At 39.8% G+C, this 26,702-nt stretch overlaps 1 protein-coding gene across 1 annotated transcript in view; it reads right to left on the bottom strand.

Moving 5' to 3' along the window:
* Positions 1–26,702, bottom strand: part of ATP12A (ATPase H+/K+ transporting non-gastric alpha2 subunit) — a 69,384-nt gene that overhangs the window by 1,178 nt on the left and 41,504 nt on the right. The window contains exons 12-22 of the mRNA XM_069224438.1: positions 25,392–25,584; positions 17,293–17,468; positions 14,130–14,266; positions 13,525–13,675; positions 11,054–11,222; positions 10,293–10,447; positions 10,065–10,188; positions 6,150–6,295; positions 5,222–5,355; positions 4,031–4,132; positions 730–821 (exon numbers count right to left, since the gene is read on the bottom strand). Coding sequence (XP_069080539.1) covers positions 730–821; positions 4,031–4,132; positions 5,222–5,355; positions 6,150–6,295; positions 10,065–10,188; positions 10,293–10,447; positions 11,054–11,222; positions 13,525–13,675; positions 14,130–14,266; positions 17,293–17,468; positions 25,392–25,584 — 1,579 coding nt within the window. The remainder of the gene's footprint in view (positions 1–729; positions 822–4,030; positions 4,133–5,221; positions 5,356–6,149; positions 6,296–10,064; positions 10,189–10,292; positions 10,448–11,053; positions 11,223–13,524; positions 13,676–14,129; positions 14,267–17,292; positions 17,469–25,391; positions 25,585–26,702) is intronic.

The following is a 26,702-nucleotide window of genomic DNA, read 5'->3' as shown; positions in this document are numbered from 1 at the left end:
ACTTTGCAGGATTAGCGCCAACAATTTTGGCACTAATCCTGCAAAGTACTTAGAGCCCCATTAAAAATAATGGCGTACTTCCTTTTAATGCCTGCTCTGGGTAGGCGTTAAAAATACCGCAAAAAATGGTGCAGTGGAATCTCATAGATTCCACTGTGCCACTTTTGCAGGCCCCTTAATAGGGAAATGCCCCCTTGCATGCATTATGCCTGGCACAGGCATAATGTGGCGCAAGGGGTTTGCAAGTGGCACAATGCAAGCATTGCACCACTTTACAAATCTGGCATGACATTTTTGCTACACTATCACCACATTAGCGTAAAAAAATGATGCTAGTAGCTGGCGCTAGGCCCTCCTTAAATTTGGGCTTTTGTGGTTTGGCCCTTCAGTTTGGATGGATCAATTTCCAGGTTAAGCATTCTTGATTGTCACAAGTAAGAAGGGTGGGAGGCTAGGATTTTAAATCCAGCCATACAAAGATGAACTGTTGTGATAGGTAATTGCACATTTTTTACAGAACCCCGAATCTGGTGCAGTTTGAGGTAAGCTTTGAGTGAGTCTCTGGGGTATGGAAAATTTGCATATCCACAGGCTCTTACCCTCATGCTCATGCATCAGTTATTTATTTTACTTTAGTTTTTTTGTCCTAGCGTTCTGCAGCACTGCACAAATCTGACTACTACTTCATATTAAGAAAAACAAAGAAATTAGAGTCAATCTGCTACTTACTTCCGGGATATCTTCTGATGAAAAGTTTTCGTATCTCATCATATGCGAATATCAGAAATGCATACGGGGTTACTACAAACCAGTACTGGATCCTGGGAAAACAGAAAATGAAATCATACAATTGTGAACATTTCTACAATTTTTGGCACATGGGTCATTGCCTTACAGCTGGTATCTCACTTGGCTTAGCCTTTGTTTCGCTTTTCTCATTGTTCAATGCTGGTTTTGCCTTTTTAGTTCAATCTTTATTTTTTTTATCAGTGGTTTGCTGCTTGCTTCCCTGTCTCACATGTTAGTCGTGAGTCCTAGGCTTAGTACTAGTTTCCTATACTGACTGGCTTATCCCCTTACAATCATTTGCTTGTACATAATTGCAGAATCCCTTTTACCTTTGAAATATACCTTTGTTATAATAAGCTCATTGCCAAATGCTGGTTGCACAATATTATCAGCCTTTGGATTGCATATAATACCAGGACCATGCGACCATCATCCAATATTAGAACCATCATATATGCTCAAGCTTCTGTCACACTCACACACACTAACTCTCTGACGTGCACTGATTGCTTCTGTTGATGCTCCCTTATGTGTCAATTTCTATTTTGGTTCTATAATTCTGCCAAACTCTCATTTGTTCTGCCCTTTGCACCGATCTCGTCTATTTGTTTATCTGTTATTGGTACAGCAATTTACACCCATCTTTCAATTGTTCTGCATATTTTTCATAAGTTTTCTCCTGTGCGCTTCTCTGTCATTGTCTGCCCTCTGTACAAAACATCTCTTTATGCCTCTCTCTCATTAGATAGTTCTTGGGATCCTTAGGTACTGGGATTATTGTTCACGATATATAATTTACATGTTGAAATAATTTAACTAGTTAGTTAATAATTAATATTAGGTGCTATTTTATATTTTATTTCATTACCTCCATTGTTTCTATTTGAGTGTATACCTGTGAGTGGCCATTTGTGTGGTGCTTCACTTATCCCAAGGCTAGGATAGAGTGCATTTACACCTGGTTTGACACATTTAGGGCTGTAGTAACTTTTAGAAGTGTAGTTTGTCAATACCAATGATCTTACTCTTTTGTGTGTGTACATTTATGTTTGCATTATCAGGTCACTCTCTAAACCCTCCGGAGTAAGAATTCAACATTTTTCAGCCACTACCTCTTATCTCTCCCACATTTACTACTAAAAGGTATACTTAGCTGTGACGAGATCACTGAAAGGCAAGATATAGAAACGGTGGAGGCAGAGGTCTCCACCTGTAGGTTTGTGAGCAGCATTTTGCTGCACATGCATACTACTACATGAGCAATATGTAACATACTATAAAATGCAGTTTGCGAATTTACCTCATAGTGTGAAATACTAACCATTGTGTGTGCAAAGCGATTCCTGAATCTCTATGTATACCAGCTACAAATGATAGATTCTCTTACAAGCTTGTCTGATTTCTAAAACACCAACGTACCAACGCATAACTCTGTAGCAGAGCAATGGATGGAAGGCACCTGCCAGTCCTCATTTTCTCCCCAAAAAAATATGCAGTTATGTTTTAGAGCTTAGAGGATCCATTGGGTGTGACCTCTATAATTATTGATAACATGACAATGCCTCTTTCCTGTGTTCAGTCTTAGGTGTTTCTGTTAGCTACATTAACAGTCTCTACCTTCTGCACTCCTATCCAGTGGTTTCATCATTTGTCCTAATCAGTCTGTATCCCTAGGTCAAATGATTTAATTCAATATGAAGGAGCCAATTTACAATTTGGTGGGTGGTCAGTCCATACGCGAGCGTGGCGATGGTCATTACCCCCACCACCCTGGAAGACTATCTCCGTCTGATCAGTATAGGGAAAGGTGCAGAAGACATTGTGACGCGAAGGGCTAATTGGCTTGAACAGTGTAGATGAGCGTGATGCCTGCTAAAGTCAGAGCAACGTGGAAAAATTCACGATGTTCGCTTTCAAGCTTGTTTTTTTTTTATGACATTCCGTAGATAAACTTATTCACAGCTGCATGTGTAAGAAACAGGTTGTGAAGGAGATTCAGTCTCAAACTTGAGAACGAGACCACAGTAAAAGATGGAATGAAAACAATGGCCAGGGAATGGCAAAGCAGCCAAGAGACATGTGCTGATAACAAAGCTAGAAAATGCTGGAAGGGGATATAATCCAAGCTTCAGGTTACTTAACCACTGAAAGGCAGGTGAGGGAATTGAAGCTCGCAGATGGAGTTGCGAAAACTGTCATCTTCAGACCCAGCACTGCCTCCCTGTTATGCTGTTCAGAGACCATGACGCTCGGGGGGGAGAGAGGTCCAAGCGGGCGGTAGAGGGCTTCCCAGAATTTCGTGGACTAAGTTAAGTTCCACCCAGAGATGAAAGGCCTTTGTTTCTCTGCTCTATTATTATGATTGATTATTATGCTTGCACTGTGTTTATAATCTGAAGTATTCAGCTTGTTTATATTTTGCTTTCTGAACTTCGTAGAGTGAGCCTGCTGCAGTAATTGAAACATGCATTTTGGTGTGCAGCAAATCAAAGCTTATCTGAAGTATTCAACTCGTTTATATTTTACTTTCTGGACATCTAGTGTAACACATTTTGGTATACAGTTATTCCAAGTTTAGATCTGTCAATGAACCTTATTGCTCATATATATACATAGATGCTCTTTGTAGTGTACTCATATATATATATATATATATATATATATATAGATGCTCTTTATTGCTATTTTCATTCTGCCATTGTTGAAGTGCTAAACTCATACATGAAATTCTGTTAAAGCTAAATTGTATTCATAATAGGCGTGTGGTCCTTACTGACTTATACCAAACAGGTGTCAACCAATCACCTGGATAAGACACTGGCTGTATCTAATAAAGACCTCAGGCCATCAGAGGAATTGCCATCAATGCAGTTTCTCTGAAGGCACTGCATGTTTGTTGCATTACCATTGTCTTTCAGGCTCCACACACCAAACTTTTTTGTTTTTCAAAAACAAACTCCAAAAGCAGTAATTTGTTCTTGAAAGACAAAACTAATGGCCCCAACACTCTGAGTTTTCTTCCAGTGTGTGGAGATCATTTTTCCTGTCTGGTATCACCAGGTTTGCCTGGTGGTGATTGATGGAAAACTAACTAAACGTTTGATCATCCAATCTCAATAGGGCAGGAGGAATTATGTCCTTAGTCTGATGGTCTCTACTCCACTGGACCATCGGAGTAAGCTTTCCGACAGCGGATAGGAGAGTGTATTGTCAATAATGCACAAATAAAATCAGAACTCACCGAAGAGGAGTAAACTTTAAGGCCTCAGACATCCCTGGGCAGTAAGAAAAGAATGCACCAATAGCGATCTGCGAAAAAAGGCCAAAAATGAGGGCCTTGTTCCTGTAGGAAAAGTGAGAAATGTGACAATCATTAACTCTATGTCTCATCAATCAGAAATCCATCATATAGTGATAACCGACTACTTGGTAAATCCTCCCCTCAATTTTTTACCTGGTGATAGATTCCAGAGACTCAATTTAAGACAAGAATATTAAGGAGAGCAATACATGGACCCTCCCAATTTGCCTCATTGATCATGGTGTCATCTGGGATCTGCAGATATATCCTGCCGCACACAGTCATTTACCTTTTATTACAGTGAACTGTCTATGTTAGATAAAAACAGACTGTAGTAGAGACTTTTCAAGTTAGAGCACTGATCTCCAATTGCTCACATTACAAAATTTGTAGGCCACAGAACAACCAAATCTAAAACAGAGAGGTTGTCTGTGTTTAGCAAATATGGCAAGGAACCACCCAGTGACACATAATGCCAAGAGCAGAAGTAGATGTCTTCCCAGGAGCAAAAGTGATTAACCAAACCTCACCAAACATATTCAACTGTTGAAAAAATTTGACTAGCCAAAAAAAAGAGATAACTGTCAACTGAATACTCAGTATAGATGACCCTTCTATTGTGGTTCATTATTGATTTTGACAGAAAGAAATCAGATGAACTGAAATGATTGGATATATGTTCTAAAAGGTTAACACAACAGCTGGTAGTCTGCACAGCATAATGCAGTTTGCATGCATGGCCGCCCAACCTCATTCCCCGATCCCTTGGAAGGGATTTTCAGGCAAAAACAGATTGTCCTATTGCTAGCTGACATGACAGGATGTGGTCTTCATAGCACCACGCACAGAATCCCAGACTATTTGAATAGCAGCATCCTCATCTTAAGGACAGATCCTAACACTGCTTTCATTTAGAACAAATAAGCTCCAGAATGATATCTAAACTCCGGTGCAAGAGGTGGCTATTGGCAGCATATTTTTTAAAGGAAATTGGTAGGCTGTGTTTTGAAATGCACCAATGTTAACCAATCCTGACTAGAACCCCACAGAAGGTGTAAGAATCAAGCAAATGGCTTATAATAGTTAACCACTAAGACCTCAGCACAGACCATCCAATCCTCCATGACTGACCTTAATGGGTTCACCTGAAAGAACGAGTTTCTCCGGGTTTTCCTGATCAGCAAATCTGCTATCTGCACAACGATGATGCTGATGAAAAATGCAGTATACCCAGTCCATTCTTGGTACTGGCGCTGAGAATAGGTCTGTGAACAGATGGCAGTTGAATTATATTAACTTCAGTGATCCTGAAAGGCCAGCCACACAAATAGGTGCAGACCTTCTGCAATAAATAGCAAATGCACATCAGGAAGATTGTAAAGCATCATGTGAACTTTCAGTTCCAACCCGTCTTTCTTTTTTTTTTTCTGCGGGCATTTTAGTGAATTCAGTGTATTCTCTAGAAAGCTCAGGCAAACACCTGTACCATTTTCTACCTGAAGGTTTTCCGGCAATGGCACTCACAGAGTGGCCTCAAACCTGATATGTCTGCGGCAAAGGCAATACTACTAATTGTGTAGAGGATACTTAGGATTAGCATGCAACATTCTTAAAATTCGATTTATTGGCCAGTGCAGTTGATTCCGCATAAGGTTGCCAATAAGGCAGTTTGAGCTGAGCACTGTAAATTTGAGATTATATAGAGCACAGACTCTATAGCCAACCAAGGGATTCTCATCTGTGAATCATGGATCTATCTTTGTTTTGGCCAAAGAGAAAACGTGCTACACTGGGACAGATAGTGTGTGACGATTCCAGAGAAACATTCAAATAATTCGTGCCCGTTGGGCCTTTAATAAGTAACACTCAGTGGCTCTCCACCAAGCACTTCCAATAATAGCATGAATTAATGTAGAGTGCATGTACCATGGTAATAGTAATTATATCACACTAGATTCAGCTAATAACGTTTTAAACAAATATTAATGTAGTCATGAGCAACTGATGCCATGATAACTAACTTTCGTATTGTTTCCAAAGATACATTTCTTGTTCTCACCCATTCCTGTCCATAGCTATCTTCAAGTTCCTGATATGTGGTTTTCTCCCAATCAACCCGCAACCCCAGCATTGTAGATGGCAGGAAACCATCCTCTGCATAGAGTGTGAAATAACACAGGAATGCTCCCACTGATTGAATAATCCCTAAGAGAAAGAAAGGAGATTTTGTGTTAGAAATTAAAATGTGGAAATAAGTTACAGAAACACTCCATTCCACAAGGACTCACACAGGAAAACCATTCAGGCTATAAGTATTTTGAGCAACATTTTGCAATCCGTGTTCTTTTTCCTCAAAAATGACCTGTGTCCTACATTGTTCAAAGGCAACAAAACTTTTACTCTGTATTGTTCCCCGCTTAACCCCTGACCTCAGGTTAATCTGACCCATTTTCTATCCCTTGGTGCATATTGATATGGTGTACAGAGATGTTGCTACCCTTTAAAAAATAGTCTGCAGGATAATCTTCCAAATGGCTGATCCAGTTAACTAAATAGAAAGCTTACCCACTGGCAGCAACAGCGCAATGGGGTTTGGGTCCCGCGCAATGGGGTTTGGGTCCCACTCTACTTCCCAGTCGATTGAATTTGACATACATCCATGTAATGATGTAGCAGCGTCGTGGAATGTAAATTTATTTGTGAACGTTAATCGCATTTTGTGATTTCACTACATAAATCAGTGAGGTACTGATAGACCGGGTCAGGGCATCTCACCATGCATGTGCAGGAAACACGGTTGTACAGCCCTCATGATCCATTTTTAAGGCAAACAGGGCACACTTCTGCCCTGATTTATACTTTTTGACGCAAACCTGCAATATCGCAGGTTTGCATCAAAAAGTAGCGCCATTCCAGGATGTCAGCTGGGCACCATATTTAAGGATGGCGCAAACCGGCGCTAAGGCCTGGTTAGGGTCAAAATACATGATGCTAGCCGGGTAGGGGAGGCGTAGGGAGAACTGCATGTTGTGTATGAAAGAATGGCGCTAGTCAGGTTAAAGTTAAAAAAAAAATGACTCTAACCTGACTAGCGTCATTCTTTTGACGCACAACCCCTAAGGACATGACTCCTGTCTTAGTAAAGACAGGAATCATCCCCCCCCCAGCACAATCGCCATGCCCAGGGGACATATGTCCCCTGGGCATGGTCACTGGACACAGTGCTATGCAGGGGGGCCCATGTTAGCCCACCCCCATGGCACTCTGAAAAAAAAACATTACAATATTTACCTGGACTTACTTGGGATGGGTCCCCCCGTCCTGTGGTGTCCGCCAGATGTGGGTGAGGGGGGGCACCTGTGGACTCATTCAATGGTGTTCCACAATTGAAATGAGCCCACAGGTCCCCTAACGCCTGCCCTGACCCTGGCATGAAATAATGGTGCTAAGTAGGCTTAGCGCCATTATTTAAGGCCCTCTTTCTCCCGTGCGTGATTTTTGAACGGGAGGATGAATAAGGCGCAAGAGACTTTGAGTCATTTTTTGCCCGGGAACGCCTACCTTGCATCTCTCATTGATGCAAGGTAGTTTTCCCGCAGGCAAATATGACGTTAACACCAATATTTTGACGCTAGACATGTCTAGCGCCAAAATATAAATATGGAGTTAAGTTTGTGCTAGATTTGTTTAAAAAAAAAAAGACGCTAATCTGGCGTGAACAGAGTATAAATATGCCCCTTGGACCTATGTATCTGTATTCACACTGGGCTGTAGGTTACACTCTTAAATTCAGTCCTGTGTGCAGGACTGAAAAAGACGAGAGCATTGTTGTCTGGCCAGATTACTCCCGTAGTTGAATTTAAACCAGTGATGCCACAGTGGTGGGCACGGCCGCCGCATGGAGGTGGAGGTTGCGAATATGTGACCTTACATCACAACACCTTCGTACGAGCCTCTGCACAGCTGTCTCTCCTGGTGCTGCAAGTTCTGTAATTCTGTGTCCTGAATTCTGATTTAAAAACATAAAGGTGGAGAATATGATTTTTTCAGTGCCACTAGGTGAGCTGATACTGCTAAGTGATGATCCTGTCTGTATACCTGCAGCAAACAGAAGCACTCGAGGTGTACTCTGATGTGTCCACAATATTGAAACGTCTCTGTTACCTTTGCCATACGTTTAAAAATGTCCAGACAAGTGTGGCTAGTACTATAAGGCAATCCTCCTTCTCAGGGCTTTTAACATGTAAAAACCAAATTGTGCTGATATGAAGTAAAGCGTTTGTGTATTTGTCAATAAAAATGCATAAAATGTCACTAAATTAATTGAGATGTTACTCGTGAATCTCAGACACGTGGTAATAAAATTGCAAGTTTTCGAGATAGTGTCAGTTGATGAGCAGAGCCCAGCTGCAGTGATGAACCGGTCTTTTATTTACCTTTTGTTTTTGTTAAAAATGAAAAACCTTTCCCCTTCCTGCGCACTGGTAAATAATCGTGTTGCCCCTTATGGCACCGTCATTACCACACTCATATGGACATAAATAAGTTTGTACAGAACAGAGATTTTCTCTTACTCTTACACTGTTCAATATGAATGACTTGGTAAGAGGAAATGGTAGCTATGAGCACGGTACTTAAATTCCATGTCCTTGTACATATTTGTGCTAGGTTTCACTTCCTGTCACGTTTTGCTCTGGCAGTCAGGTTGCTGACAGTTTTTTCATTTGCCACCGACAAAGTTGTTTGCTGAGCATGGCGTGCAGCTTGAGTAATGTTGTGCGTTTTTGTGCTGCATATCATACCTGGTGAATTTCAGGGCTTTTGCAGGTTTGTGTTCTGCGGTTTTGAGGTTGCTTTTTATGATACACTGTATTTCCCTGACATGTACACATTACATGCTGCGCAGGGTTGGTCGCACTAGCAGGTTAGCGGCCATGCTTTTCAGCCTTTAGTCAATGACACTACCAGAGCCTTCAACCAACCACAGACAAGATTGTTTTACTTTTTTAATTAAACTCATGTATTTAATAAAGACTGAGATTTTTGGAATTTGCATTCATTTTTTCTGTAAATTGCAATTTTAGGTGCCTGTTTCTGAATACAAAACAGAAGCTGCGTAATTGTGATTTTCAGAAAAGTTGTGAGTTTACCATGGCAAATTCATAATTTTTCCCATTTGAATTCCTGTTTTACGTGCTTCTAAGTGCCCGGGTGCGCCCTTATAGGGTTTGGTAACTCTCATAGTGCCTGCACTTAGTTGCGGATTTTATCCCCACTGTGAAGAAATTCCAGTTTTGACTTCAATCACGATTTCAATGCAGGCATTTTGATCTCCTTAATCATCCAATCACATGCCTCCAAAGCTGATATGATAAGCCCTTTTTACTGCCTCACAGATTGCCTCCAACAATTACTTTACACAGTAAAAATACTATTCTGATAGCAGCGAGGTCTAGTCAATGTGATTTGACCATACTGCACAAATGTAACCCTTTGCCTCCTGTGCTTAATTAAATACCTTTTCCAGAACAGGCACACATGAAAAATACCATGGCATAAAATGTAGATGCACAGAGTATAATATACTGTTCTTACCAGTTTTTTAGAAAAAGGAGGGCATCATGACTCACTCCAGGCTTCTCATCGTGCTTCCGTCCCTCACACTCAACAATAGTAATAAATTGCATATTATAACGTGTGCATCTGCATATATACTATGTATATGGATAAACAGCTTAGATTTTCAAGAGTTCTGTGAGAACTTGCATTGAAGCACTATCGTTAAAACCAGAGATGCGACCAATCTGTGCGTTTCTGTAAGACCTTCAGAGTGAAGGTTTCAGAACTTCAGTGTCCAGGCACTTTACAGTCTCATAGAGGTCTGTAGCTTTGTGACATTGTTATGCTGGTTACTATAGTGTCCATTGCATTTAACAGTGTGCACTGAGAGGCAGCGATGGGAAAATTCACTTACCAATCTGTACATAGGCATAGAGAGCAAGCTGCTGATTGACCAGTCGGTCGATGTTCTTGCGGCGTGGCTTTCTGTTCATTATGTCACGCTCAGCTTTCTCATATGCAAAGGAAACCGAAGGAATCTGAAAAGGTAAAAACGGGATCAAAGCCAATTCTAGAATGCGGATATGTTTGAGGTAAGACACTTCGCACTGAGATGCCAACAATACCATAGCAAACTACTTACAATGTCAGTACCCAAGTCAATGAACAAGATGGTGATTGTGCCTATTGGCAGAGGCACGCTGGCAATGATGTAGATCAGAAAAGGGCAGAGTTCAGCTATATTCTTGGTCAAGGTGTATCCGATGGATTTCTTAATGTTGTCAAAAATTAGACGACCTGTGGTGAAAGACAGGAGTTGTGAATCACCTGGAGAGGGACATCATTCAGCAATTTGAGAGAGGTACACGGAAGTAGAGTGGCATTGCTTAGGTGTGCAAGCATAAATAAGGGCAGGGCAAGTATTAATGACTCTGCTCATCTGGTATAAGGCTAAAGACAAACAGAGCTTACAGGGTAAGCATGGATGATCAATGCAGAAATAAACATTTAGACATGAGCAAGACCTTGAGATTGTCATTAGCATCAGTGCTCTACAAGCACAAGAAGAGAGACATAGTCCATTTGAGATGATTATAACACCTGAGCAGGAGTAGAGATGCTGTATGTAGTAGAACTTACCACGAAGAATAAAGTCAGGACCCCAATGTCAGTGCTATATATTTGGTAAGGGTTTGTGAATAGGGATACTATCACCTGGCTAAGGAGATAAGCCATGGCACTGGGTAGAACATACATGTTAGGACATGGAGTGAGATAGAAGCATATTCTCGATGACCTCCACATGTGAGCTTTGGACACAGTGACACAATGGTGCATGTGTTGTGTCCTACAGAATCTACCAGCACAGAAAAATAAAATAATATCAAGAATGCCACCACCTACCTTCTTCCACTCCGATTACAATAGAAGCAAAGTTGTCATCCAGCAGAATCATATCTGCAGCATTCTTTGCTGCATCCGATCCTGCTATGCCCATTGCAATCCCAATATCTGCTTTCTTCAGAGCTGGGGAGTCATTGACCCCATCACCAGTAACTGCAACAACTGCATTCTAGAAGAGAACACAATTCATGACTGAGAGAACAATTAAGAACAATTCTGGATTAGTTCAAACTAAGGTTTCAGTCTTTCGAGGGTAGATTCGATGCTGGTAGATGGTGTTAGTAGACTGAAACACCTTGAGGACTGTGACAGTACTCTATCAATATGGATGACTAAAAAAATAGATTAAGACACTTTATTAAAGACGATGAATTATGCACTGCAAAGAACAATACATCTGGGAATCTACGCTATGTAAAAATAGACAATGCTAAGGCAGCATCTATAAAAGTCAATGAACACAAATGTTCATGTGTGCACAGTCAGAAACAGTAGTACTACTCATTCAGTGCTAATACATGACAATACAGTATGAAGCCCTACACACATATCTGAGTATGTGGGCCTTGATTTGAATCAAAGTGTTCTGCAAACTGCCCAGTGACTGGAAACACAGCACACGCAAACCAGTCTAAAATTCTTTACCTAAAATCAGGCTTACAGTGGCTGTATCTTTACCCACAGATGTCGGGGCAGGAAACATACTCAAGCCATCTCCTGGGTCAGTAACCCCATTTCACTAATGTGTTTGTGGCAAAAAAGTTGGAAATGTATCTGGTACAATTCTAGAGCTCTCTTAGGTTCTAGATGAAGTCTAAAATGAATCCTTGCTTATAGTGCATCTAAATGTGGCTTTAGTAGCCAATACGTTAGTGATAAAGGTGTCCATGTGTACCAAGGACATTTCTATATAAATGTGTGTGTAGTTATCCACCAAAAATATGCTTATTTCCAGGGATGTTGAGATTACAAGCCTTAAATAGGTCACCAGTAAATCTAATAAAAGACAAATATACATAAAACTGGTACATTATTGTCAATACACTGATTAGGGTTCCTATCTGCACACATTTTGGCCTCTTGTGGGTGAATTTTGGCAGCAAACATTGAAAATTGTGAATAATTGGTGGTATAATGCTAAGTGAGTTGACTGGCACAAAATAGGTTGTGCCCCATGGATAAATAGAAATGGGCCTGGGGATGGGTCAGAGGTAGTGGGTTGTTGCAGCAAAAGTACTGTAAGGGATCCAGCAAGGCAAGAACGACTGACCTGATAAAAGTACACAGACAAATATTGAGCCATAGCATCAATATTATTTCTTCACCTGGACCTCTCAAAATTTCCCATATTGGCCATATTCTGCTCGTCCAAAAGTGGATTACACTAAGAGGAAGAGGATCTTAATGAAATCTTTCGAGCAGTAAAACACTTTTTTAAATGTATGTCTGTGATCTCTGAAAATGGTCTAAAGTAATAAGGTGCCACACCTCAGTTTAAACATAGGAGCTTTCATGTACCTACAGTTATAACGGAACTCTGTCAAACCTATTAAATATTTGTATGGAATAGAGTAAACTGTAAAATAAATATTTAGCATATTCGAGTACAGAAAAGCTCTTTAGAAAGAGGTGTAGCTACAGTAATAAGACTCTGTTCAACTTCATAAGTATTTGTATTGAATACAGTGTAATATAAAATACATCATTTGGGATAATTGTATGTAGAAAAGCTCTTTAGTGAAAATACTGCTTTATAATTGAACTTAGATTTAATGAGTCTGTCAAAATTAGGCTCAAGAGTAATTTCAGCACTAAATATAGAGTCAAGCCAAAGGAATGAAATTAATCTTCTCTTGACAGTTCCTGTAAGAATGTGAGCAGTGTGATCTCATTAAGTGAACAAGCAGCCTCTGACAGTTCAAAGAACTATTGACAGAGTAGCCCACGTTCCCTTATAGGTAACTTGATGTAGCATAATTTATTTGAAACCATGACAACCGGATGACGAATGGTCAAATACTTTCAATAGCAGACATAACTACGCAAGAGATTCATATCACTTTGCATTCTTTCAACCAAATTCTTCTTAACCATATAGAGGCACTCACTTCATTTATCACATTTAATACCTGATGAATGTCAAGTAAACATTGAGTTTCTCTAGTAGTAATGATCAGTAAAATAAGAAAGGGTTATTTCCAAACTATACGTGTTAAAATATCTAATCTATAGGTGAAAGAAGTTGGTAGTATGAGGAAATCATGTGTTATGTTTCATTTGAACACTTCATACCGCTGGCTGTCACAGTTTACACAGTACCGTGTCTTTCACCATGTGCTACCATGGCAACCTGGAGTCCAGTTGCTATTTTGATTATATGTTATAGGCACTGCGGTCTGATTCTATTCTGTCTAGTCCTCTTTGTTGATCTTTGGGTGTACGTTTCTAATGGAAATCCCCTCCTTACTTACCAATCTCTGGCATCCCTCCACTATAATCAGTTTTTGTTGTGGGGAGGTTCGAGCAAAGACAATTTCCGAATGATTGGCCAAGATGTCATCCAGTTGGTCGAGGGACATATCCTTCAGGTCTCCTCCATTTACAACTGCAGCTTTTGCATCTCTATGAGAACCAGAGAAATAGGCAAGACAAACTTAGGAAACAGACTGCATATTTCTCTGCAGCCAACCATTGGATGAGGGAATTGCACAATAACATATGTATGACTTGGCATTTGCAGATATGACAGGCAGAAGAAATAAGTGGCTAGAAGTGGCAAGCTTTATTGTTGACAGAATCGAAGAGCTGTAGGGAAACAGGGTCTTCATTTAGAAGTGGTGATAGGTTTTAAACTCACTTCTTGGGAATGAAAGACGGACTGTAAGAAAAAGCAGTGAAGAAAAGAGTATCAACACTTAATAAGGTGGTAGTTAATAAGAACGGAGGTATAAAGATGGAAAGGCATGGTTGGTCAACACGAGAAGAGGAAAACATTGAGATGCACTGTTGATGAGTAACGATAATCATTCTAGTACAGAGCAAAATAAATTTGGTTGCATAAAGAATTTACACTTACCTTTTATTCACTTGAGCAACAGAAATGTTTAGACGAGCAGCAATATCATCCACAGTTTCATTGCCTGCTGAAATGATTCCAACACTCTTAGCAATGGCTTTTGCAGTGATTGGATGATCCCCAGTGACCATAATAACCTTTAAAGAGAAAGTTGTACATATATTTCACAATTCAGTCCTAGACAAAGTATATAATTCCCAAATACAAAGAAACACAACTTCATCCCTTACTTTTGAAGTTCAGTCAATCTTGACATGCTTGCTCACAGTCCATCAGACATAAAGCTGACAAACTGTGTTTCTAATTGGTAAAGTAAAAGGATGGAAACCCATTGTGAAAAAAATCAAGTACACTATGGACATCCAGTGAGAAGCACTTAGCAGAACATCTTATCACTACAAATAATGTGGTAGCTAACAGAGTAGTTATATCTGGATACATGTCCATTCTTTATACAGGGACTTCTTTGACAATAGCAGTAAACACTTTTGGCTACTAACTTTGCCATGTTCTTTTGTCAAGGAGTATCAAGAAGGCTGTAAACACACCACATGATACACTGAAGCCATAGTGGTTTGGTTGCTTATGATCAAGCCTTTTGCCCATGCCCTGTTTGGAATTTTCATGGTTTGGGGTTTACCAATTCTGTATTCTCTTCCTCCATCTCTGTCAACTACCTGCTTGTAATATGTTCTTGATAAAGACCTTAAATATTTTCATTTACAAGGACATAATTTGCCTCTCACCAATTTCTTGTATACTTTAGTACCTCTCTTTCAATGTTTTATTTCATTTCACTTTAGGAACTGTTATCTTATTTTCAAAACACTCACATATTTCCACAATTGTTAGCGATTTTTTGTGTATACTTTACTAATTGTTCATATGCTATGGGTTTGTGACTTTTTGTTTCAATATTTATTTTGTTCCTGTATTATTTTACTATCTGTCATTTCAATGTCATTTATAATTCCTTTTGGATGTAAGTAGTCTACATTTGTGTGACTGATTTATTGATTTAGGCAATCAACTTCGGCGAGAAAAGGCAAAAATTACCTTCACTAAGCACATATTTGGTTAACCATGAGGACAAATAGAAGGCATTCTGCCGAACCTACGCTCATTAAATAGTCTTATCCTGCCTTTCATGTGTTACTTCCCAATGCCGCATTGTAAACAACTTAAATAGGAGAGAAGAACTGGAGAAATATAGGCTTGAAGCACTACAGTATGAATTCAGAGCAAACATGCAATGCCTGAATTTTAAGCTGACATGTTGCCCTTTGCAATTGCAGTTTTCAAACTCATCTAGTTGGCAAGAGCATGTTGACAACTGATCTGTGCCATGAGGCAGTATTTTCAAACACAAATTACAGCTCTAGGTAGATCCGGGCAAAGTGTTAGGTCCCAAGGACCCCAAACCTAGGGGGTGGGCAAGTTATACTGCCCTCATTTCCTTCTGTACCATTTACGCAAAAAGAGAACTTGGGAGCCATAAGGTGTGTAACTACTTACTGCGTGATTACCAAGATCAGTACTCAAGATTATTTTAAGGCAAGATATGTGATAAACACACATACTTATTAACAGTGCTTAATTTGTGCCTGTTGTTTCTGGTGCTGAGCACCTGCACTTATTTTTGAGGACCAGCGCTTATTCTTCTGCCTCAAGCATTTGCTGCGAGCAAAAGACACATATGGGAAAGACGGAGGAAGTGAAAAACGAAAAAGCGTCACAAAGGGAGAAAGTAGAAAGCTGCTGGAGTGAGCTGAAGGGGCATGGCGTGGCTTTGTATGGATTGAAAAGGCCAGAGATGGCTTCAGGATTACGCTGTCTCAGAATTCCGTGCTCGCACATTTAATTGCTGCAGCCGCGTGTTTAAGAGGAGGGCTTTTGTTTTTATTTACAAATTAAGCACTGCTTATTAAATAAATAAGTTAACATAAATCCAATGCTGCCCTTTCTCTGTACTATTCTTGTATATATTATATTTCAGGGGCCTGTGGACATGTGTTTTTTCAGACGGGAACAATACTACAGGAGTAAAATATAGGCCATTCCACACCGACCAAAGGCATGTAAGTCACACATAATTACATAATTTGAAATGGTTTGTTTGTTCCAGAGACACTAGAAGCGTTAGTTACAGTTTGGCAAATGGGATACTCCATCACATTCGCCATATTACAAATCCATTATAGTCTGTGTAATACACCAACTGAAGTATCCGTCATGTTTTAACAGAGCAATCTCATCTGCCACGCTCTAAATAATGCTTTGAGTTTCTTCAAAGTAATTTCAACTCTTCATACATCTGAAAAGCATTTCCAAAGGCCATTCAAACCAACACTAATCACTTAACACAGGCATAAATTATGGAAATCAAGTGTGGTCTGAACGTATACAAAGGTGACCCATTTTGTAACCCCTTTAGCACATTTAAGGTTAAATAGTGACATCTATATAGGTAAAAAAGATTCATAGAAACAGGAATCTCCAGATATTTATGTAAACAAATAGAATCTCCAGCTGTGGAGTTCCTGAACATATCATTGATTTCTGCAATCATAGGTTTAGGGCTAATGGGAGCTATTCCCTGTGGAGGCAAATGTGGAGGCCATTGAAAAAGTAATGAATACCTCAGCAATGTTTTTTGTGTACCTATATTTTAGTGTCAAAGTTCTCAGGTAAGCATTCAAAGCTGGTATTAAAACGCCCAAAAACAAACACACGTCAGTTGATTATTTAGACTCTGCTTGAAAGAATAATAATAATCAAGATAGAGAGAAATGTTTTCAAAAAGTTATGTGTGCAAATGCGCATATATCAGTACTCACTTCCGGATTGCTGGCCAGCAGAAATTCCACAGGAATAAGTCTAGGACAGTAGAAGTATGAACTGGAATATATGGGGATGTTTTGTGAAGCGCTTTAATGTTTGGAAACTTTGACAATCGCTGGAGAAAACCCATGATGCAGAGATTTCTAACTTGTTCAATAATCTTATGAATTAGCAAAATAGTCTTTATATCCCACATACATGAATATCAGTGGAAACCTTTGTAAATGTAGAATACATGGAAATAGTAAAACTGCTTGATACAAAAGGGTGATTGATCCTCAAAAATAATCAGTGTTGTCAACCATTCTGAAACAGTTCCTACCTTAATTCCTGCACTTCGGCATTTGGTGATAGCATCTGGGACAGTGGAACGTGGTGGATCAATCATTGACATGAGCCCAACAAAACATAGGTCAGAAGTCGGAAAGTTCATAGTGTCTGTATCAAAGGGATAGGTATCTGGAAACTCATCCACAGGCAAGAAATATTGGCAGAAACCTTGGGGGGGGGGGGAAACAGAGAACTAGACAATTAATGTTGGACCTAGAAAAGTGACAAATAGAGGGTAAAAAGTGTAGGGGTGAGTCAAAGAAAAATAAGTGATAGGTGTAGAGTAAATTCTGAGGTACAAACAGAATCTTCGTTGGGTGGATATTTTCAGACAAAGATAAATATTGCACTCAATTGCGTCTCCAATATGCCTGTGTTGCTCATTCGCTATTACATATAACTTGTTTAGATGCAGAGATATGCAAAGCTGATCTACAACTAATTTTTAAGATACCCACAGGGGATAAAATGTTCATGCTTTAAATCTGAATAAAAGTGTTGCATATAGTCGGGGGATGTCATGAAAACCGTGAAAGGATAGGGCCTTCAGGGACCCAACACTGAACACACCTGTCTTACTCTATTATTTCATTCTCATTGACATATTTTCTTTTGCCCTATCTGCACAATTTACAGGTAGGAAATAATGAAACTTCAGTTCAGTTGATAAATGTGCTGAGGTTATGTCAAGGGCATGAGCTTGGGAGAAGACCCAATAAAGAAGCTAGGTCAGTGACAATATGTAGAATATGAAAATACAAAGTAGATAGCAAAAAAGAAAGGTAATACAATGTCACCGTTAAGTGTATTTTTATGAAAATTAAACTTTACCCAATCATTTACCTCATCCTTAACAATTACCATCATCATGACCCTATCTCGTTTATCTTCTCAAATCCAAACATCTTACATCATCCCTCATTCCATGCTGTACCTTACTACAACCCTAACCGTGTGTTTTTCACTACTTTTTTCAATTGCTGCTATTCAATTTTTTATGGAGTGTAATTTTCAGCTTTTCTAAGTTTGTTTCTACTTTTATGTTATTCAATGTGCTTATTTTTATTTTGTAACTGAAAATCAAGTTTGTTTAGCAGAATATAGGTCACTTCTGTGACTATAATTGAAGAAAAATAACACAAACAGTGAATTTAATTGTTTGTTGGCTATGAATCTAAACTTTATGAGAGTGCATATTCAAAATTTGCAGGTTTTCTGAAGTGTTTTTTATCATTTTCATTTTTTAGGAATTTTTAAAGTGCAACACAAAACCAAAAGAGGGCTTCTTGGTGCTGAAAAGATAATTGCATAATTCACAGATCAAAAGGAATTGCAGTACTGCAGACAAATCTCTGTCTCTGATTAAATGATTTTAGGAAATAACTGAGATTTTAAAGCATTTCGAAATTTCAGTAAATTGGGTTCATAACATATACCAAAGATAGGGAATTCCAATGTCTGGTAGCTGCCATAAAAAGCTCTGCAGCCAGACGTTTTGCAAAACAACTTTGGCACGTTAAACAGTTTGTTGTTGGTGGACCTTAGAATGTCGATTGTGATATAAAGTTAGAATTTGGAACAGAAAAGATTTGGCAGGTATAGAGTGTCTTGTGAACCAGGCTCATTGGCTTAAAAACACCGTCTCCTTCTTAGGTAGCCAATGTGCTAATCAGAAGGTAGTAATATCATGACCTCTCGCTTCGAGCCCAAATAAAGTCCTAACAACATAGTTATGGAACAATTGCAATCTCTGAATCAAATATAACATAACATTCTGGTAAATAGAATTGCAGTAATCTAGTTGAGAGGATATAAAGAGATTCAGTCAGTCAAACCCTCATTCAAAGAAGGTTTTATTCAGCTATATAAAAATGCCATAGAACCACAAATAACTAATGTAAATAAATATTAAATTATAACAAACAAATTTAACTGAACTTAAATACATCAAATACTGTATGTTAAAACATCAATGAGTTACAATACCTAACCCCACATTTTAAATAAAACCCTGTCACATATCAAATATTTAAATCAGACAGCATATGTAAAAGCATTAATGCTGTCCTACACCTAGTGAAGCTGTGTGCTTTTCGTATGGAAAAAGATGTTAACAATTTACCAAAAAACCTTATAGGGAAAAAGTGATTGGGATAGGCAATCAATAGTTGCAATTTCTGAAATGTAAGTAGTTATAGGAGGCGCTCTGAAATGTAAACTGGCAAAACAGGACTTTGAAACTGTAGAAATTTGAACTGATGGAGATAGTGCACTATCTATCTTAACACAGAGGTTTCTAATGAAAGATTGCCAGTTAGGCTTCAGACTTAATACATCAGACCAGAAAGGCAAAATTAAAATATGGGGGAGCACATGAGGTGCTGAAAATTTCATATTTTTCCTTCAGAATTTTAACTGATTTGCACGCATCGCGTGAAACACCTTAGCAAGACACTCATGAAAATGGGCAGATTTATGATCATCTGTGGTTATCCGTGTGGTGATTTGACTGTCATTTGCATTAGGATATAGACTAAACCCAAGGTGTCAATAAGATACGCTAATGAAGCTATATAAAGATCTTTCATTTTGAGATGTTTTGAGGTTTGTGAACTTTGCACACTACTTCATACATTGGAAGTTTCCACTTCAAAGAAAGTATGTAATATCTTTCACAGAAACCACTTTTAGCTCTCTTTTCATTCACTTTTTTTAACTTTGCAAGCTTTGTGCTGTTTACAAAGTGTATATTTTGAAAACAAAATTACTTCCCACAATCTACAGTTGTAGAATCTTGCATGATCCTGTGCTCCTACGACAGGACACATCCATACAGAAACATATGTCATGTGTGAATAGCTTTTTAGTCATCATATTATTGCTTCCTGAATTAAACTTTTTTTTAGTACTTCGAGGTAGTACACACTTAAACTGCAGCATAAATTAAAAATTGTGGCTAGCTTTTTACACTTTCAGTAGCTAGAATGGAAGTATGCCCCATAAAACACTATAAAATACCCACCAGTCACTTCATCATCACCTTTGCATAAATTAGCAGCCAATTTGACATTAGTCAAGTTGCCCTAGATGATCCACTAAAGGGGCTTTAATATGGTTTTACAGTGGTCTTAGGAAATATAGAGTATATCTGTATGCACAGCTTTTCATTAGCAAATTCAGTACTATCCGCATGAAATAAATGCAATATGTGAGTACTATTTTTCCAACCTAATTCAGGACTTAACTGACTTAACTTAATAACACGTTTTGAGGAATAGTGATGCATTTTGCATTAATATTATGACAGCATTGCCCCTTGTCCTGTGAATTCTGGTATACCCATCCTAATATTATCAAAGTAATGATCAATATGAGTTTTAATATTACTATTCATGACCAGCATTGCACTGTATGAAGCATGAGGCTGCTTCTGAGCCTGACACAGTCAGGAAATAAGCGTGGTCCTTAAATTTTGAAAGAGGCCTCTTAGTTCTAGATTTAAGCAGCTGGCTTGTTCGTAGTGAAAGTGTTTCAGAGGATCTTTCGTGCCCTGACCATGTTGTTTGCAATGTGGGATGAAGTTGGTAAAGAAGACAGTGAAAGTGAAGTATATATTCTCACTACCTCAAATTATGTACAGAGTTTCACCAAAAGGAGATTCCAAATTGAAAATAAATAGCACTATTGAGAATTCCACAACATTGAATAAACTAAGAACACGGATAAAGTGAATGGCTATGGTTTGTAATAAGGATTTGCATAGGATAAGTGTTAGGAGTAGTTATGGGTAAAGGATGAGTATATGTTTAGAGGTTGATTTGTGTTAAGAGTACGTGTAAATTTAGTGGTGGTGTTGGAACAGAAAAATCTCCTTAACGGTGACAGATGTGCACCCCTACCCTGATTGCCCCAGCTTTCCACAATATCTGGATGCTTGGTACTGATTTTTGGTCATGGGCCAACATGGATCATCTGTCTGTAATCAGATCTAGGTCTGTCTCGCAGATTATGGTCTTGTTAGATCGGGACAGGAGCACCAAGTACTACCCTTGTGGTGGTAAAGAGCTAATTCCTTTACCAAGAATAAAGAAGCGCAAACGTCGCAGTGTGAGCATGCCATTTTTGTAATAGTGATCACTAGTGTAAGCAGGTCTTTTTACCTTTATCACTAAATTGGTTTCTACTGACCCATTCATGTAAAGTTTTGTTGCTGTCTACTAAATTTGCCTTTGGCCTATATCAGGTTAGCATATAGCGCTGTTCAGCAAAGTGTGTGTGCTATAATGTATGTGTGACTGTGTGTGGTACAGAACACATAGGCCTGTGGATTTCATTTTGCAAACCCAGGGCCACAGAAAGGCATATAGAGATGGGAGATCCATCTCAGATGGATCTGTGGATTACCTGTATTCCTGGGAGCTGGGTTTGACATAGACAAAGGAAGAAGGGAGATCCAGGCTCACCTGTGCCCTTCAAAAGAACTCTTTGATTCTGGAAATGTCATAGGTATGTGGGGCCTAGGCACATTTTCAGAAAGATGATGGAGCTGATTAGAGAAACACTGCAGTGACAGAGGACCATAAAGGGCATGGGGGGCCTATGTAGCCTTTTGTTGGGTAAACATCAGTGTGGCTAACATCCAGGTATGATCCTCTAGTCACTCCCATGGCCTGTGCTATGGGGCTATTAAGGTGAGAGCTACCCCTGCTTTGACAGACTGCTTCCTGGACAAAGGGTGGAACAGAGGAGTGGACACTTTAATTGAGGCAACTCTCAGAGCACATATTTCAAAGACTGGAACACTAAGACCCATCTCTGTCTGAAAACAGTTCATTAAAAGGAGAGGGTGAGTCGACCTGTGGATGTACATCAGAGCATGACTTTTGCCTGTTGTGACAAGGAACCTAGGTCTGCTCTTCTTCCTGCTGGCTGAGGGACATCACCCAGGAGAATCAAGATTGCTTGCCCTGAAGTCTGGAGCACCAGCGTCTGCCAGCTTTCTGAGACCAGAGGACACAGAAAGGAGGAGGAGGGTGGCTTGAGGAATTAAAGTCCAGTGAGGGACGCTGTTGAGTGGACTCTGTAAGTGAAGTGTAAGATTCACGGCCCAGTGGGGACCACAGCACTGATCAGGCTGTCTACCAGTGTGCCGCTCAAGATAGAGACCCAGTATGGTGGGGCCAATATGAAGATTAAGGGCTGTGACTGAGAAGGGTCATTGCCCTGTGCAGCACTGTAACTTGAGATAGCTGTCCTTGTTTTTACACATAAGTCACACCAAAGATGTGGTTTAGGTGCCCCCAGGGTTGGGTGCAGTGCAACTATAAGCAGGGACCTTATAAAATATGTTTTATGAGGCCTGGTGAGGAAAAATAGCCAAATTCGTTTTTCCCTCATTGTAGTGAATAGGCTCCTTAGGCTAAAATAGTGAGACTTTATTGTAATTAATAAAGTCTCTAAAGGAGCTAGACCTGTCAAGTGTGACATTAAACCTAATATTATAATACATTCAACAACTTGCCAATGTTGAATTTAATATAACATTCACCTAGAAAGAGTTTTAGAACTCTTCCTAAAAGTTACCAATTTCAGCTCTGTAGTGCCCTTCTTTGATTCATCAGCCTCTGGCAGCCAGGCCAGGCTGCCTTGATGAGATGTGAAGTGGCCTGGGCTGAACACAAAGGAAGTGCCTGGGGGAGGAAATCTGCCTCAGCAGATGGTGAACCAGAATAGAGGAGAGCAGCCAAACGGGTCTTCAGGACATTTGTAGCAGCTCAAGGCCACCCCCATTTCCTGCCAACCCAAACAACCTGGTCCCCTCTTGATTATATTAGAAGAGGGCAGGAGAGAGGTGTGTTAAGGACACTAGTGGGTGGGCACAGACAGATCTAACCTCTAAAATTCAGTTTCTGCCATTTTGGATTTTAAAGAAATGTTGTTTCCTAGGATTGATTTTTGCCACACTTCACAGGAAGTGGTCACCCAAGAGCGTAGTAGCCTGCCTGTGATTGGACAGTTGCCCCACTTGCTTCTCACCCCCTGGACACTGCACTCATAAGGACTGCACCAGCTGTACACTTTGGGCTTCAAAAAGAACAGGACTTTGCCTTGCTTTTGCAACTCAGGAGTGGACTCCCTGTAAGCTATAGGTACAAAGTAGCTGCCCAGAGTCCCCTGCATCAAGTCCTGCAAGAAGAGCCCAGCTGACCAGCGTACAGTAGGTATTTGAAGATTCTGACCAGATGCATTCTGGGATTTGTAGTCCCAACTCCCAAGGAGCAACGCAGAGCTTCTGGAACCCTGGTTCAAGTTGTGGACACTTCAAGGACCGAAAAGGGACCTCTGGAAGAAGATCCAGACGTTTGGAGACATTTGGAACAACTGTTGTGAACAGCTCCATAACCTGAAGAGGTGCATTGTGGGAGTTGTAATCCCAGACCCCAAGAGGCAAACCAGAGCTCCTGAACCCTTGGCTGGTGCTGTGGACCACTTTCCTGTATCAAGAAACACTTCTGAAAGTAAGTATAACAGTGTTACATTGTGGGTGGCCTGAACTCTGGACTTTGTCGCTGTCCAGTGTGACCTTTTTTAACCCTTTGAGCACTATTTGCTTCTAAGCTCTAGAATTTCTTTTCATCTTTACAAAATCACATCTCTGGTTCCCTACATTGGATTTGTGTTGTTTTGTGTCATTTTAAAGATACAAATATAATCTATTATTATAAACTGGTGTTGGATTTTTATTGTGTTTTGTGCTTTACTTATTTACTGTTTTGTGATTTTTAAATGTTTCAAAACCTGTCTCCTAAGTTAAGCCTTGTTGCTCGCTGCCAAGCTACCAAGGGTTGAGCGGGGATTAATTTATTGAGACCTGACTGGACCTAGTGGGGGTTAGTGGCCTATTGCTAAGTGTAATTACTTACCTGCCCTTACCATTAATCCACGTTCCAACAAACACCAACAAGAGTAGTTAAGGCTGATCACATTCTCCTCAGACACTGGGGAACTTGCTCTAACTATTGCTCTATGTCGCCGAGGCACTTTGACTTTAAAAGTCATTGTGAAACTTCTAAGACTCGTACTCACTACTGGGGCCCAGCCTGAATGTTGTCTCACATGAAAGGAAAATAACTACAGATGGTAACTAGGAAAGTGGGACTCAATATATTGCCTGAACAACACTAGAATGTTGAACTTCCAAAGACTGTGCTTATGATATGTTATGTACTGTATTTCACTTTGTGTTTGTATATAAATACTACCTTTTTTCATAAATGCAAGCGTTTGGTTGGACATTTATTTATTGGGTTTTCTGAGTGTGTTTTGTGACTTGTGTCTGTGTAAACCTTGAACCTACCTCCCACAAGCAGTTTTGATCTGCTCAACGCTTGCTACCTCTGCAAAGTGCAGAAGGGCTAGTACTTGACTCAGTTACCCAGAGCACATGGTAAGCAGGGCCATAGGACATCAAGAGTAAAAGGCCTTAACCCCCCAAGTTTGAACTCAGTAACTCCTGCTTGCTCCATGTCCATCTGAAAGGGGTTCTGACAGGTGGATTACAGTAAGGAGTAGTATAAAACTTAAATTTAGAGTCAAGGTAGGTATGAAATATGAGGCCAGGGTTAGGATTGGGTAATAATTACGTTTCCTGTGTATCTAGTTTGTGGATTATGAAACTAGAAGGTATTAAGCATATGATCAGGGAATGGTGTTGGTTAAGTGGTATGCTTAAAGTTAGGGGTAGGATTAGGTTTGAGATTAAGTTTAATTCTAGTTTTAATTTTAGGTTTAATCTTAGGTGATGGGTTAGAGATAGTATCAAACTAAGGATCACTGCAAGTGTAATACTACGGTTAGGTTAAGGGCAGAGCAGAGTTTAGCTAGATTCCATACCTACCATGTGATGTTGTAGCTCTGAAGCTGTAGCATTTGGTGTAGTAACACTTAATGTAGTAAAATACAACCTAGGCAATTTCTACTGGAAGGCGAAGTGGCTACGCAGACAATTGGGTGCTTTGAAATGGATTCTTATTCTGATGAATGCCAATGAAGCACAAAGAAGGTGGGTTGAATTAGTTGTTGGTAACTCACCTAATACTCGCTCCCCAAGTCCTCCAAGTTCCATATAGGCAGTCTGAAAGGCATCCTTCATTTCTTCATCTAGTTGGAGCTCATTACCGCCTATCATTATAGTTTTGCAGCGATCCAAGATTCTCTCTGGGGCCCCTTTCATCACCAGCAGAAACCGCTTATCACTTGGGTTACCCTGATCATGTATGGATAACTGTGAATCACAACAAGAACATGATTATATATAAACCATAGTTAGATGAAAAATATAAGTGTCTAACAATCAGCTGAGGGGTCCTACATTAAAAAGATCACTGTACATTCCTCAGCAGTGATTGCTATTATTTTGCACATTAAATCATCACACTACATGATCATAGGGTGATGGTATTTGGAAGGGTTTGTGAAACATGACCACCAGTTGGGGTAGCCATGGAAACTAGCTTCTACCCCATCACTGCCTGTTGGCACATCTGCACTGTCTTTGGTACCCCTGGTCTCAGGGGATGAATCCAGGACACAATGTAAATGGACTTACAAGCCCTTTTTTGTTTATACACTGTATTTTCCACTCCTTGTTATTCCTCTAGAGAGACTCAGGAGGATCTAGGTGGCTACTGAGAGCCTATTGATGCCTTGTGATGTTTTTGGTTCCACAGAGGGTATGATGTCACTTCCAGTACCCCTGACATTTTTTGGATCAGCATGCAGCTGGTTCTAGTGTTGGGTACAGTGCATTTCAGTCTGAGAAGCTGCACCAAGCCGACATGAAGGAAAATGACAAATAGAAAGTGATTAACTCGAGATCAAACTGAGGTTCAGTGACTCTCGCGGTGAGGACAGAACTACAAAATAGGAATGCTGGTATCATCTGTACATCTGTCATGTCATTTGTCTATCTCCAACGGAGACTGTCTCTTGTAGTCTGCTGTATAGTGGTGGGCCAATTTAAATCCAGATCCCTGTAAAATGTTTAGAATAACCGTTAACAAGTGCATGAACTATACTTAGATTCATTAATCGTAGGACACAAGCTGGAACTCTGTTATGACTGCAGCTGTCCTGGACTTGATAGCCATTGAACAACAATGGTAATGTGATAATTCTGACCATGTATTTACATGAACATGTACATGAACATGAACACAAGTCTGCACAGGTAGCATATATAAAAACAACTCCGTTTTTCACAAAGCACAATGAAAGCAGATGGTCAAGAACAGCTTTGTGGAAAGGTTAGATTAGAACACACATATGACGGCACCTCAAGAAAGCTACAAATTAGCAGAATGGACATCAGCATCAGGTGTTGAGATACCGAGGGAAATGATA

This window comes from Pleurodeles waltl, chromosome 3_1 (assembly GCF_031143425.1).
Source record: "Pleurodeles waltl isolate 20211129_DDA chromosome 3_1, aPleWal1.hap1.20221129, whole genome shotgun sequence".
Classification (NCBI taxonomy): domain Eukaryota; kingdom Metazoa; phylum Chordata; class Amphibia; order Caudata; family Salamandridae; genus Pleurodeles; species Pleurodeles waltl.
This window is presented reverse-complemented; position numbering and strand designations above follow the sequence as displayed.